The sequence below is a fragment of the Triturus cristatus genome, chromosome 3_1 (genome assembly GCF_964204655.1).
Source record: "Triturus cristatus chromosome 3_1, aTriCri1.1, whole genome shotgun sequence".
NCBI lineage: Eukaryota > Metazoa > Chordata > Amphibia > Caudata > Salamandridae > Triturus > Triturus cristatus.
Window position 1 is genome coordinate 5,066,394 of NC_140583.1, and position 13,484 is coordinate 5,079,877.

A 13,484-nucleotide genomic window follows, 5' to 3' on the forward strand; every position below is an offset into this window, starting at 1 on the left:
CCCAGGATAGCAAGCATACAAAGCCTCATAACAAAATTTCAGCCAAAACACTCTCTTCCAGCTCAAGTGTTCATGCAGTTGATAGGGATGATGGCCTCTTGCATCTTTATAGTACCTCACGAAAGACGCCAGATGCGTCCCCTACAGGAATGTTTAGCACATCAGTGGAACCAGGCTCAAGGTCAGCTGACAGATCTGGTGTTGGTGGACGGCCGCACGCATCGCTCTCTGCAGTGGTGGAACACCCAAAACCTTTCCAAGGGGTGACCGTTCATCGAGCCGGTTCCACAGATTGTGCTAACAGCGGACGCATGGCTCTCTGGCTGGGAAGCTCATCTATTACATCACACCATGCAGGGCAGGTGGACGCCTCAACAAAAATTACTCCAAATCAATCACCTGGAGTTACTAGTAATATTTCTGGCATTAAATTCATTCCAGAAACAAATATCAGGCAAAGCTGTCATAGTCCGTACAGACAACATGACAGCAATGTACTACATACAGAAACAAGGCAGGACACACTCCCTACAGCTCTCTCAACTAGCACAAAGCATATGGAGAAGGGCTATTCCCCAGAACATTTTTCTCCTAGCCCAACACGTTCCGGGAGTCCAGAACAACATGGCAGATCTGTTAAGTCGTTTGACGCAACACATTCACGAGTGGGAACTTCACCCACAAGTTCTTCAGCCATTTTTCCAAATGTGGGGGCAACCAGAGATAGATCTCTTCGCCACACACGAAAACGACTAATGCCCAAGCTTCGCCGCCAGATATCCACACCCATTGTCCAAAGGCAATGCGATATGGATGAATTGGTCAGGCAGATTTGCGTACGCTTTTCCGCCTCTCTCACTCATTCCACTGGTGGTGCGCAAACTGCAGCAACACTCACCGACTCTCATCCTAGTTGCTCCAACTTGGGCCAGACAACCGTGGTACACCACATTACTGGAACTATCTGTAGTCCTGCACCAAAAACGACACATCTCCCCACGTCTTTTAACCCAGAACCGTGGAGATATCAGACACCCAGACCCAGCACAGTTCAACCTAGCGATCTGGCTTCTGAGGTCCTAGAATTTGGATACCTTAACCTTCCCCCTGACTGTATGACTGTTATCAGAGAAGCTAGACGCCCCAGCACTAGAGCCTGCTATGCAGCCAAGTGGAAACGATTTGTGATATATTGTTACAACAATATCATCAACCCTTTAGATGTGTCTATTCAACACATCATAGGTTATCTACTACATCTCCATAGGTGTAACTTAACATACACATCTATTAGGTTACACCTCGCAACCATAGCAGCCTACTTACAAAATAGACAACACTTGTCGCTATTCAGGGTACCGGCCATCAAAGCATTTATGGAAGGCCTCAAAAGAATAATTCCTCCCCGGGTACCACTGTCACCTGTGTGGAATTTAAACATTGTTCTCACTAGACTAATGGGCCCTCCATTCGAACCTCTGCACAAATGCGAGTTACAATTTCTAACAAGTTAAGTCGCTTTCCTGTTGGCCATTACTTCCCTTAGGAGAGTCAGTGAGCTAAGGGCACTGACTATTCAAGAACCATTTTTACAACTCCATCATAACAAAGTGGTTCTCAGAATCAATCCAAAATTCCTCCTTAAGGTTATTTCTCCCTTCCACATCAACCAGTCCGCGGAGTTGCCAGTATTCTTCTCGCAACCACAAACAGTCATAGAAAGTGCTCTTCATACTCTAGATGTAAAAAGAGCGCTGCTTTATTACATAGAGAGAACCAAACCTTTTCGCAAGACAAAACAACTTTTCGTGTCCTTCTCACCACCACATAAAGGCAACCCTATATCAAAATCTGGAATTGCAAGGTGGATTGTCGAATGCATACAAACGTGCTATCACAAAGCAAAACGTACATTATCTATTCCCCCTAAAGCCCACTGTACCCGAAAGATAGCGGCTTCAATGGCATTTTTAGGGAACATTCCCTTAGATGACATCTGCAAAGCAGCTACATGGGCTACACCGCACACATTCACAAAACATTATTGTGTAGATGTGCAAACAAAACAACAAGCTAGTGTGGACCAGGCTGTACTCAAAACACTATTTCAAACTACTGCAACAGATACTGGTGGTCGCCGCTAAGGAAGAGAACTGCTATGCAATCTATGCTCAGTGTGTGATCTGCAGCTCATATGCCTCGAACAGATAATGCTACTTACCAGTATGCATCTGTTCTTGGCATGGAGAGCTGCAGATCCACACACGCCCACCCACCTCCCCGGCTGAATTTATCTGTTCCAGTATAATTTTATTTAGAAACAGCATACAAGGGCATCTTTTCTGTTTGTCACAAAAACTCCATCATTTCCCCCCTGGCGAAAAAACAATCTGACGATGGAGCCGATGCCCATGCGCAGTATGATCCAAAGGACGAGTCACCTATCTTGTGACTTCCAAAGACTTTTCCAAGACAAAAACAACTGCAAACATCCGGGCCCAACACCAGATGGCGATCTATTGCACAGTGTGTGGATCTGCAGCTCGACATACTGGTAAGTAGCATTTTCCTTCTTTGAAAATGCATTTATTTAATATTCAAGGGTAAAAAGGAATCCGCAGAAACTTTGTTTACAGATGCTGCTTGTCCTTCGTGAGCAGTTGGGATACGTTGCAAGTCAATAACCTCCCCTCAGTGGCGTAATAAATGATGCTTCAATACACCTACCTTTTGTGGCGTTGTATTGGGTGGACCCCACAGCACTTCTCTGATACATGGTGTAGGTATCCGAAGTTCACTCACATATGTCACATCCTCGTTATTGATGATTCCGAAATGGCATGATACAAGTATTGGACAAATGATGGTGGTTTGTCGGCTTGGGAGGGAGACGGAGCCCCATCAGGGCAGCCTGATGGAAAATGGATCTTTCCACAGCCCTTCATTCTTTGTACTGAGTGCCAGTGCCTCTGCACATGTCTACTTGTCTCATGTAGAGCAGAAAACAAAATATTATTTTGCCATTTTCTCTAACAAAAAGTTTGAGGTCTTTATTTGGACTCTGGCACCCCCTTATGTCGGTACCCTAAGGCGCCTGCCTACTGCCTAGTATCACCTTCACATAGTACCAACCCTGCTATTTGTTGGTGTGAAACAGCTAAATCCCAGAGGTGGAAAGCCGTGTGATTCCAGGCAAAAAGACCTTACATGTAAATGTTAAAAAATGCAATAGGTCTCGCCTTTAATTAAGTCAAAGCCATTTGCTTTGCGATACAACTGCAAAGTAAATGGCTTGGACTTGATCAAAGGCGAGACCTATTGCATTTTCAATGCTTGTTCTGTGTTTGGGCCAGGCCACCTTCCAGGCATGGCCTTTGTCTGCGAGGCTGCTCTGACCAGCAGGACAAGTCTCCAGATGGAGTGTCCACAGAGGTACAAAGAGGTGAGAGCAGCTGCGAGCACGATTAACGACACCTTCACAGAGCTCAGGAAGAGAGGCAGGAATCGGTGCCCCTTCAAAGGACTAAGGACCCTAACAACAGATACTGGTGGCCTCGCCCTGTACCCCTCAACATACACTAAGACCAGCTGCCATCAGAGTCCTTTACAGTCCATCGTTTCAGGAAGGGCTCTGGCACTTCTAAGGAAAGCCCGTCTCCTTTTTTCTCCCCATCGGGTCTGGTGCTCCCGCCTCCCTTTTAGGAGATGTTGGCAGTACACGGAGAAAGCAACTCTCTTCCTCCTTTCTTTTTTGTTCAATCATTTTATCAATATTTTATTTTCCTTGATAAGCAGGAAGAATGCGTCAGGAAGTTGCAGGGGGTGGGGGCGTTGCTACTAAGGAGGGTGGGTCCCCACATTTCAAACTATCCTTGCTGGAGTCGCGAGTGATCATCGCAGTTGCGTCGTTATCGGCTCAGTGGGGAGCCTATCGTCTCCAAACTCCTCCCCAGGGCACTCATTGATCCATTCCACACCTTGGCTGGTGGACATGTCTGAAGGTCTCTGTTTTCCTCTCTGCGTAAAGCCTTCCTTTCCGCCAAGGCCAGTGCTGGACCTCCGATCGCCAGGTACCCACAGGAGGAGCCAACAATGACTTCCATCTACTAGTAATCGCCCTCGTTGGTACAAGGAGGCCCAGATCCAAGATGCGGGATGCAACATCACACATTGTATCGGGCGATGGATAACGAGGGTATACCGTTGCAGGCGGCCAGGGTCCAGCAGATGCAAGTCCCATAGGGAAAGAGAGATGGGCAACTCCATACATATGTTCAACATCTGCAGCTGATGGAGCATAATATGGACAAGAAGCGCTGGCTTCAGAGATGAGGCTGTTTATTTCGCCAGGGCATTGGTAGGGCTGGTGCAGAGTAAACAACTGGGTTCGTTTAAATCTGGTGTTGTGCGGAATGATGTGTGGGTGTTCAGGAGCCCTGGACCACTCCTTGTCATGCAATACCCTTCCTAGCTCAGCCTCCCAGATATCTCATCGGTGTATGGTGCTGTGTTTGCAGCAGGGTAATTATGGAACCCACAGGCCTGTGTCACTTGTGCATGGCACACTATCATGTCTACCACACGCACGTGTACAACGCACAGGATGTTGCATTTAGTATTCTGGCTTCATCGTGAATGGGCTGTAAGCATGCATTAATGTCTCACAGGTAAAAACTTGTCACTGGAATTCACCAACACGGTCTGTTACCACCATCATTTCCATGCGTGGAACCCATGACCGGACCATAGTCTCCTGCCTCTATGAGGGAGATGCTTGAAACACCCCTGCCTGCTCACTGGGACTGCATCAGTGCATGAACACGGGATTCATGTGTGGCAGGACCAAACATCTAAAAAAACAAGACCACAGATATGCAGTTAGTGCACGCAGTGCAGGGGAGAGCACACTTAATATCATGCAGCGGACATTCCTGTCCGACAAGGGGCAACACGGAATGGAAGGAGGGAGAGAAGCACACGAGGAAGAAATCTGAAAACACGTGCACTGGTAGACCAGACCTAACAATGTTGCCATTCGGGGTAGGAGGATGCAGGGACGGAGGTCTGTCCCTCCAGGCCTCGGCCGTTGCGCTTGCAGGTGTTCAGATGGAGTTGCAAACCTCCTGCCTCATTAGGATGCGTGTGTATATTGTGTTTTCATTGTTTGCCCAGTGGTTAGAGCTACAAATGTATTGTTTTTACCTGATCCTGAGCTGGTTAAAGCCTTGTCCTCTGCAGAGGAAATGATCCATCCGAGCAGCTGAGAAGGAGGGTATGAAGTGCTCGTTTTTATCTGCATCACAGAGATCAACATATTTCTGCTCGTGAAGATTGGTGTTGGTTCACATTTGAAATTAAACCTGTAAACCATCTGATTTTCTTGTATTAGTTGTGTAATCATGTTGACTCCTTTGACAGAACTCCCATCTTTTCCTCCTGGTGACTCTTCAAGGAAGGAAGGAGAGCAAAGGACCGTTTCGCTGGATTACGTCGGTGCAGAATCAGATAAAAGAAACACTGGCGCCAGCTCAGGTAAAGCACCCATGACCTGTCAACAAAGAAGCTGTGGCTGTTTCAACTTCGCAGCTCCAGTCAATTACACGTGACCCAGAGCAGACCTTGCACGTTCTTCAGAGCTGAAGTAAATTACACGTAACCCAGATCACACAGTGCATGTCCTTCACAGCTCCAGTCAATTACACGTGACCCAGAGCAAACCGTGCACACAGAGCTCCAGTAAATTACAGATGACCCAGAGCAAACAGTGCATGTCCTTTACAGCTCCAGTAAATTACACGTGACCCAGGGCTGACAGTGCACGTCCTTCACAGTTACACATGACCCAGAGCAGACACTGCATTTCCTTCACAGCCCCAGTAAATTACAGATGACCCTGAGCAGACAGTGCGCGTCCCTCACTGCTCTAGTAAATTACACACGACCCAGAGTAGACACTGCCTGTCCTTCACAGCTTCAGTAAATTACACACAACCCAGAGCACACAGAGCTCCAGTAAATTACATATGACCCAGAGCACACAGTGCACGTCCTTTACAGCTCCAGTAAATTACACGTGACCCAGAGCAGCCAGTGCGCGTCCTTCACAGCTCCAGTAAATTACATGTGACCCAGAGCACACAGTGCACATCCTTCACATTTCCAGTAAATTACACGTGACCCAGAGCAGACATTGCATGTCCTTTACAGCTCCAGTAAATTACACATGACCCAGATCAGACAGTGCACGTCCTTCACAGCTCCAGTAAATCACACGTGACCCAGAGCAAACAGTGCATGTCCTTTACAGCTCCAGTAAAATACACACGACCCAGAGCACACAGTGCACACAGAGCTCCAGTAAATTACATATGACCCAGAGCAAACAGTGCACGTCCTTCACAGCTCCAGGAAATTACACGTGACCCAGAGCAGACCATGCATGTCCTTCATAGCTCCAGGAAATTACACGTGGCCCAGAGCATTACACGTGACCCAGAGCAGACCATGCACGTCCTTCACAGCTCCAGGAAATTACACGTGGCCCAGAGCATTACACGTGACCCAGAGCAGACAGTGCATGTCCTTCACAGCTCCAGTAAATTACACGTGGCCCAGAGCATTACACGTGACCCAGAGCAGACAGTGCACGTCCTTCAAAGCTCCAGTAAATTACATGTGGCCCAGAGCATTACGCGTGACCCAGAGCAGACAATGCACGTCCTCACAGCTCCAGTAAATTACACGTGGCCCAGAGCATTACATGTGACCCAGAGCAGACAGTACACGTCCTTCACAGCTCCAGTAAATTACACGCGACCCAGAGCAGACAGTGCACGTCCTTCACAGCTCCAGTAAATTACACGCGACCCAGAGCAGACAGTTTGCTTCCTTCACAGCTCCAGTAAATTACACGTGACCCAGAGCAGACAGTGCACGTCCTTCACAGCTCCAGTAAATTACACGTAACCCAGAGCAGACAGTGCACGTCCTTCACAGCTCCAGTAAATTACACGTGACCCAGAGCAGACAGTTTGCTTCCTTCGCAGCTCCAGTAAATTACACGCGACCCAGAGCAGACAGTTTGCTTCCTTCACAGCTCCAGTAAATTACACGTGACCCAGAGCAGACAGTTTGCTTCCTTCACAGCTCCAGTAAATTACACGTGACCCAGAGCAGACAGTGCATGTCCTTCACAGCTCCAGTAAATTACACGTAACCCAGAGCAGACAGTGCACGTCCTTCACAGCTCCAGTAAATTACACGTGACCCAGAGCAGACAGTTTGCTTCCTTCACAGCTCCAGTAAATTACACGTGACCCAGAGCAGACAGTGTGCTTCCTTCGCAGCTCCAGTAAATTACACGCGACCCAGAGCAGACAGTTTGCTTCCTTCACAGCTCCAGTAAATTACACGTGACCCAGAGCAGACAGTGCATGTCCATCACAGCTCCAGTAAATTACATGTAACCCAGAGCAGACAGTGCACGTCCTTCACAGCTCCAGTAAATTACACGTGACCCAGAGCAGACAGTTTGCTTCCTTCGCAGCTCCAATAAATTACACGTGACCCAGAGCAGACAGTACACGTCCTTCACAGCTCCTTCGCAGCTCCAGTAAATTACACGTGACCCAGTGCAGACAGTTTGCTTCCTTCGCAGCTCCAGTAAATTACACGTGGCCCGGAGCAGACAGTCCGCAGCCGGTCATGACTGCAGTAGATCCCTTTGTCGCTCAGATAAAGTCCAAGTGACTGACAGTGAGTGAGTTTATGTAAATTGTGAGTGTGTGCCTCTTAACAGCTCTGACAACTTACACATGACTCCGAAGAGACGCTGCTTGGCACTTATCTCTGATAAATTGCACCTCCCAGAAAACTTCCTTATTTGCTCCAGGGAGGAAAGAAGGGGGACAAGAGGATGGGATTGCAGACCCCTCTATGGCCAAGAAGGATCATGAGACGCCGCTCCCCAACCCTTGAAGCAGAAGGGGAGCAGTGGGGTTCTCTCAGACATCTGGGCTGATGAAGGGTGGAGGAAGGAATGTATCTCTCGTACATTTCTGCAAAGATCCAGATGAGATGCTGGGGGTGAAGTTGGCAGGTTTATCCCCAGTCCTCTCACAAGGCCAGATACAGGAGGAACGACACAGTGCTTCAAGGACCGTGGCTGCTCCCTCTCCCTTTCACGACTGTTGTTACTCACAATAAACAGCATTTCAAGCACACACCTGCGACAGCGTGTTTTGCTAGCACTGTGACTGTGTAGTAGGACTCACGATCTCACTCTGCAACGGTCTCTTGCTGTGAGCTTAGCTCTAGGGCCACAAGCTAGCAGCCCCAGTACCTCGGTAATCCCACACTGTGAGCCCAGCACTGGGCACGCCGCTCACCCTGTCTGTTAGATGTGGGAAACCCCAAAGAGACACCATGAGGTGCGATTATTAGGGAGTGAGAACATCTAGGCCCAGATATAGATGGCATTGCAAGGTGAGATTATGTCTCCTCGTAGCTATCACACCTTGAAGCAAGATGCAGGACTCACCAACCCAGGATATGGTCTCACCCCACAGTAATCGCACACTGTAAGGTAAACTGTAGGCCACCCTCCCAAGGACATGGTCTCACCCAGCAATGATCTCGGACAATAATGGCAATGTACAGGGGCCTACCCAGGACATAGTCTCACCCCACCTAAACTCACACACTGTAAGGCCAGCTGTAGAACCCCCTCCCCAGGACATGGTCTCACCCCACCGTAAGGCCAGCTGTAGAACACCCTCCCCAGGACATGGTCTCACCCCACCTAAATCTCACACACTGTAAGGCCAGCTGTAGAACCCCCTCCCCAGGACATGGTCTCACCCCACCGTAAGGCCAGCTGTAGAACCCCCTCCCCAGGACATGGTCTCACCCCACCGTAAGGCCAGCTGTAGAACACCCTCCCCAGGACATGGTCTCACCCCACCTAAATCTCACACACTGTAAGGCCAGCTGTAGAACCCCCTCCTCAGGACATGGTCTCACCCCACCGTAAGACCAGCTGTAGAACACCGTCCCCAGGACATGGTCTCACCCCACCTAAATCTCACACACTGTAAGGCCAGCTGTAGAACCCCCTCCCCAGGATATAATCTCACCCCACCGTATGGCCAGCTGTAGAACACCCTCCCCAGGACATGCTTTCACCCCACCTTAGTATCACACACTGTATGGCCAGCTGTAGAACTTTCTCCCCAGGACATGACTGCGCCCTTGCAGTAATCTTGAACCAGGGGTCTCCAGCCTTTTTTTGTAATAGGTGTGAGAAGGTGGCCTGATATCTGCTGTCCACTAGTTCTAGTGGGCACCTTGTATCAGTCCAAACAACCCCTTATGGTGATAGGTTAAAGACAACCTTTATTGAAAGCTATCCTAGTGGTAGCTATGGAGAGCAGCCTTCAGGCTAAGTCTTGAAGGAATGTAAAGCAGCTTGTTTTACCAGTCTATAATCGCTTGAATTATCAAATGTAAGGACAACCACACCAGGTATATATTTAAAATATATGTATTTAGGTTAAAACACACCCCTCTACTCTCTTTATGAGATTAGAGTTCGAAGTACTTTGTTTACAAGTTAGCAAGAATCAGTAATAGCACAAATACACGTTTGAGCCCTAGGGGCGTACCAAACCATATACCAAAAAAGTGGTATAAGAACCACGACTGGAATAGACACAAGACCTAGAGCCTGTAGAATCACTGGGACCCCAAGGAACCACCCAAGGTAGGAACACAGGGGACCCATGGGGACTGTATGCAGTGTGTAAACACAACCGCGGGTTCCTGTTATCTTCTATGGGCAATGTCACGGTTGGAATTTTAAAGATTAGGGACACTTCTAATCGAGTCAGGACCAAACCCTTTTGGACTTAAGAAGTTCTAGGGCTAGCACCCACGGGAGCACCGGAGTACTCGAGTTACCTCACCCAGGGAAGCCGGGTGCATAGGTGTCTTTTGGTTTCGGGTTGCGTCGATTTCAATGGGAGCCTGCAAAGAAGTGCTGCTGCCGTGAAGAGGAGAAGTGTCCGGAGAGCTCCAAGCCCGGATCGAGGATGGAAGGAACCTGAAAGCAGAGGGGACAGAGTCTGGGTCACTTGCCAGTGACCAGGGGCCAATAGTCCAATGCCCACAGATGTCGGGTGCTTCAGGTGAGTTGACGGGTGTCTTGACTCTTCAGCCTCGAGGTCCAGGAGGCGTCGACGAAGTCCACGTGCCGGATTCGAGCTGTCCCACGAAGTCTGACGAGTGCTGCGGTGTCGGCGACCAGAATGGACCCAACAAGCCTTGGCAACGGCAAGTCACTGGAATTCAGAGAAAGGACTGCGGTGCAGACCAGCAAGGTCTGAGGGACTCACCCAGCGAGGGTAAGTCAGGGCACATCTGGAGCAACCAGGAAAGCCCAAGCAGAAAAGGAGTTGCCTTCGTGGGGACCTACTAGCCAACGGGCTAGTGATCACGAAGGAGGCTCGAGCGGTCGCACTTGGAGCTGGCCCGCGGGTCACTCGTGGAGTGGAGGCCAACAATCTTCGGTGCAGGAGGTGCTCAAGGCTGGGTCTACTCGGAGCCCAAAGCACAACTTCGAGGAGGACCAGGAAGATAGTGTTGCTGCAAAAATTCACGGTGTCCAGGGGTCACGGTTCCACGTCACCCACGATAGCCACGGGCCTCAGCTTTGCTGTGGACTCAGGGTAGCGTCAGGAAAGTCTGGTAATCCACCTCTGGTGATGCAAAGACTTCGGCGTCCGGCGGGAGCTTCAGCAATGCAGACCGGTCAGTTGCTTCTTTGGTGCCTGCCAAGCAGGGGAGTCACTCCTTGACCCCAAGGGAGATTTCTTCAGTCTTCTAGTCAGGATAGAACGTCGAAGGTCCAGGATATATGTAGCAGAGTTTCGTCCAGGGTAATCTAGAGTCCTAGGGACTGGATTCCTATACTTATAGTAAGTTTATGTTATGTTATGTTATGTTATTTGTATTTATAAAGCGCACAGATGCCACAGCCAAGTGGCGTCCCGGCGCTATAGAGGATCGGGTAACATAACACCAGACACGAGGTAACCAGCTGCAACCATTAAGACGAAGGAAACAAAAATGTTTTCACAGCCTTTCTGAAAGGCAACAAATCAGGAATAGAATACTAACAGGCAGTGTGTTCCAGAGGCTTGCTGCCAAAACACCAAATGAGCGGCCGCCCACTCTAGCTTTTTTGAAACGAGGGACATTAGCCAGAAATTGACCCGTTGATCGTAATGCTCTTGCAGGGGTGTAATAAGAGATGGTCTGAGCTAAAATAGGAGGAGAGGCAAACTTCAAAATTTTAAAAACCAGGCACAATGCTTTAAACTTTATCCTCTGCCCAACGGGCAGCCAATGAAGGTCCAAAATGGAACGCCTAACTGAACAGAACTTGGGCAAACCGACCAACATTCTGGCAGCCGCATTTTGCACACGCTGAAGGCGTTTAAGCTCTGCTTGGTTGGTGCCCACTAGAAGTGCACTGGCGTAATCCAATCTGGAAAGAATCATAGCCTGGACTATGAGTCGCCTAGTGGGGGCATCGAAAAATTTGAAGATGGGCCTAAGACTTTGAAGGGCACCAAAACAAGTACCAGCGACCTTTTTTGTATGAGGGGTAAATGATAGATTGGCATCAAGCCAGACCCCGAGGTTCTTTACCTGTGTCACCGGGATTGGGGCTTGGCCAAGCTCTGATGGCCACCATCCGTCTCCCCAGAGATGAGCCTCTTTGCCCAAGACTAAAACTTCAGTTTTAGTAGCATTAAGTTGGAGACGGTTGTCCGTCATCCAGCTTGCCACCTCCTTAAGGGCCCTCTGAAAATTGGAGGCATCCAACGCAGTATTCCAGTTTAGTGCAACCGCTAACTGGGTGTCATCAGCGTAGGACACCATAGTTAGGCCCCATTTATTGGCGACCACCGTCAGTGGTTGCACATACAAGTTAAACAGGGTCGGGCTAAGTGCCGAACCCTGCGGAACTCCTTGGGAGATGTGGCGGGGAGTAGACTCATAGGGAGGTGTGAACACTTTAAAAGTGCGCTCAGCCAAAAATTAGCAAAACCAGTCTAGAGCTGTACCCTCCACTCCGGCTTCTCTTAACCGTTGAAGCAAAATCGGGTGGGAGACAGTATCGAAGGCGGCACTGAGATCCAAAAGGATCAGTGCCGCCGTCTGTCCAGAGTCTGGTCAAAAACAACAGGGCTATACCCAAATCACCCTATGATACCTGGGTATAAGGGACAATATATATATATAGAAAAGGGAGTATCACGGAAAAAATACGTACAATTATTCATAGAGAGAGCACATTTAATTACCCTTTCAAAATTATTAAATAATAATAGCATACATCTGGCATCATTTACAGTATATCACAAGGAAACAGGCGTTTATACAAAGAAAGATACAGACACATATATCACATACCATCAATACAATATATAACAACAAACAATTAACCCAAACAAAAACATTTTTATGAGAGTGTCCCCTTAAGAGGTATCAGGCGGACCACTCGGAGGTAGTCAAACTGAATAATGGGGAACACAAGCAATGTGGGCAAATATAACCCGAACTTTGTTAGATGTGTCCCAGCGGCAGTCTGTAAATCACTGAAACTCAAGTGACTCCTCCATTCAATATCTGTCGACGTGACCACGTTTCAGCCACAGTGAACTTCAGGCCTCTTCAGGACAGGGGTTAAATGGCAACTAAAAAAATGTAAATATATATATATATATATGAGGGGGGTTTACCATTAAAATATTTACAAAGATATGGAACTAAGGGTGGTTCCCAAGTCGTGCGCACAAGCCCAGTAGCCAACAAAAGAACAGATGACACCCTGTGTGCCAACATGATTTATAAAGAGAAGAAAGGGATAAATATTAGTCATGCAACGCAAGGTGCCTGGGAATATCTAATAACAACCCTAACCCTAGTGTGAACAGGCATTAATAAAGTGCAGACAAAACTTCCAATAAAATCTCTTATATAGCCACCATCCTGGCGTGCTGTATATATGTGCCCAATTAGAAACCTTATATCCCTACTCATACAAAACATAGATACACTCACATGTATCTTCCAAATTTAGATCCAAAAATAAGCTCACTCGCAATCGATGGGAGCGTTCTGTAATAGAGGTCAAAAAGGAGCAACAACGTGTCAGCAGGGCTGCTAGGGAGGAGGTATAATGTCCACAGGGCATACTATCGTCACAAACATCAAAATGCACCTACCTAGTAGAGACTTAATTGCGCTTCAAGATTTTGCCTACGGCAGTGATCGGGACACCGTTTCACCGACTGAATCGCGCTTCGCCACTTTGCCTTCGACAATGATCAAAGCACCGTTTCACCAACAGATTCTAAAATAAGAATGGAGACAACTATTACGTGTGCTCCGTTTTTACCAAGCCTCTCTAAGGCGGT

General features: G+C 48.3%; 1 protein-coding gene across 9 annotated transcripts in view; it reads left to right on the forward strand.

Moving 5' to 3' along the window:
- The window catches only part of LOC146859576 (uncharacterized), a 185,168-nt gene that overhangs the window by 125,330 nt on the left and 46,354 nt on the right, over positions 1-13,484 (forward strand). For 8 of the 9 annotated variants that reach the window (XM_085646486.1, XM_085646489.1, XM_085646485.1 and 5 more), the window contains one exon: positions 5,419-5,532. The exons of the other annotated variant lie outside the window; for it this stretch is intronic. In XM_085646486.1, the coding sequence (XP_085502612.1) occupies positions 5,419-5,532 (114 nt within the window). The remainder of the gene's footprint in view (positions 1-5,418; positions 5,533-13,484) is intronic. 9 annotated transcript variants of the gene reach the window in all.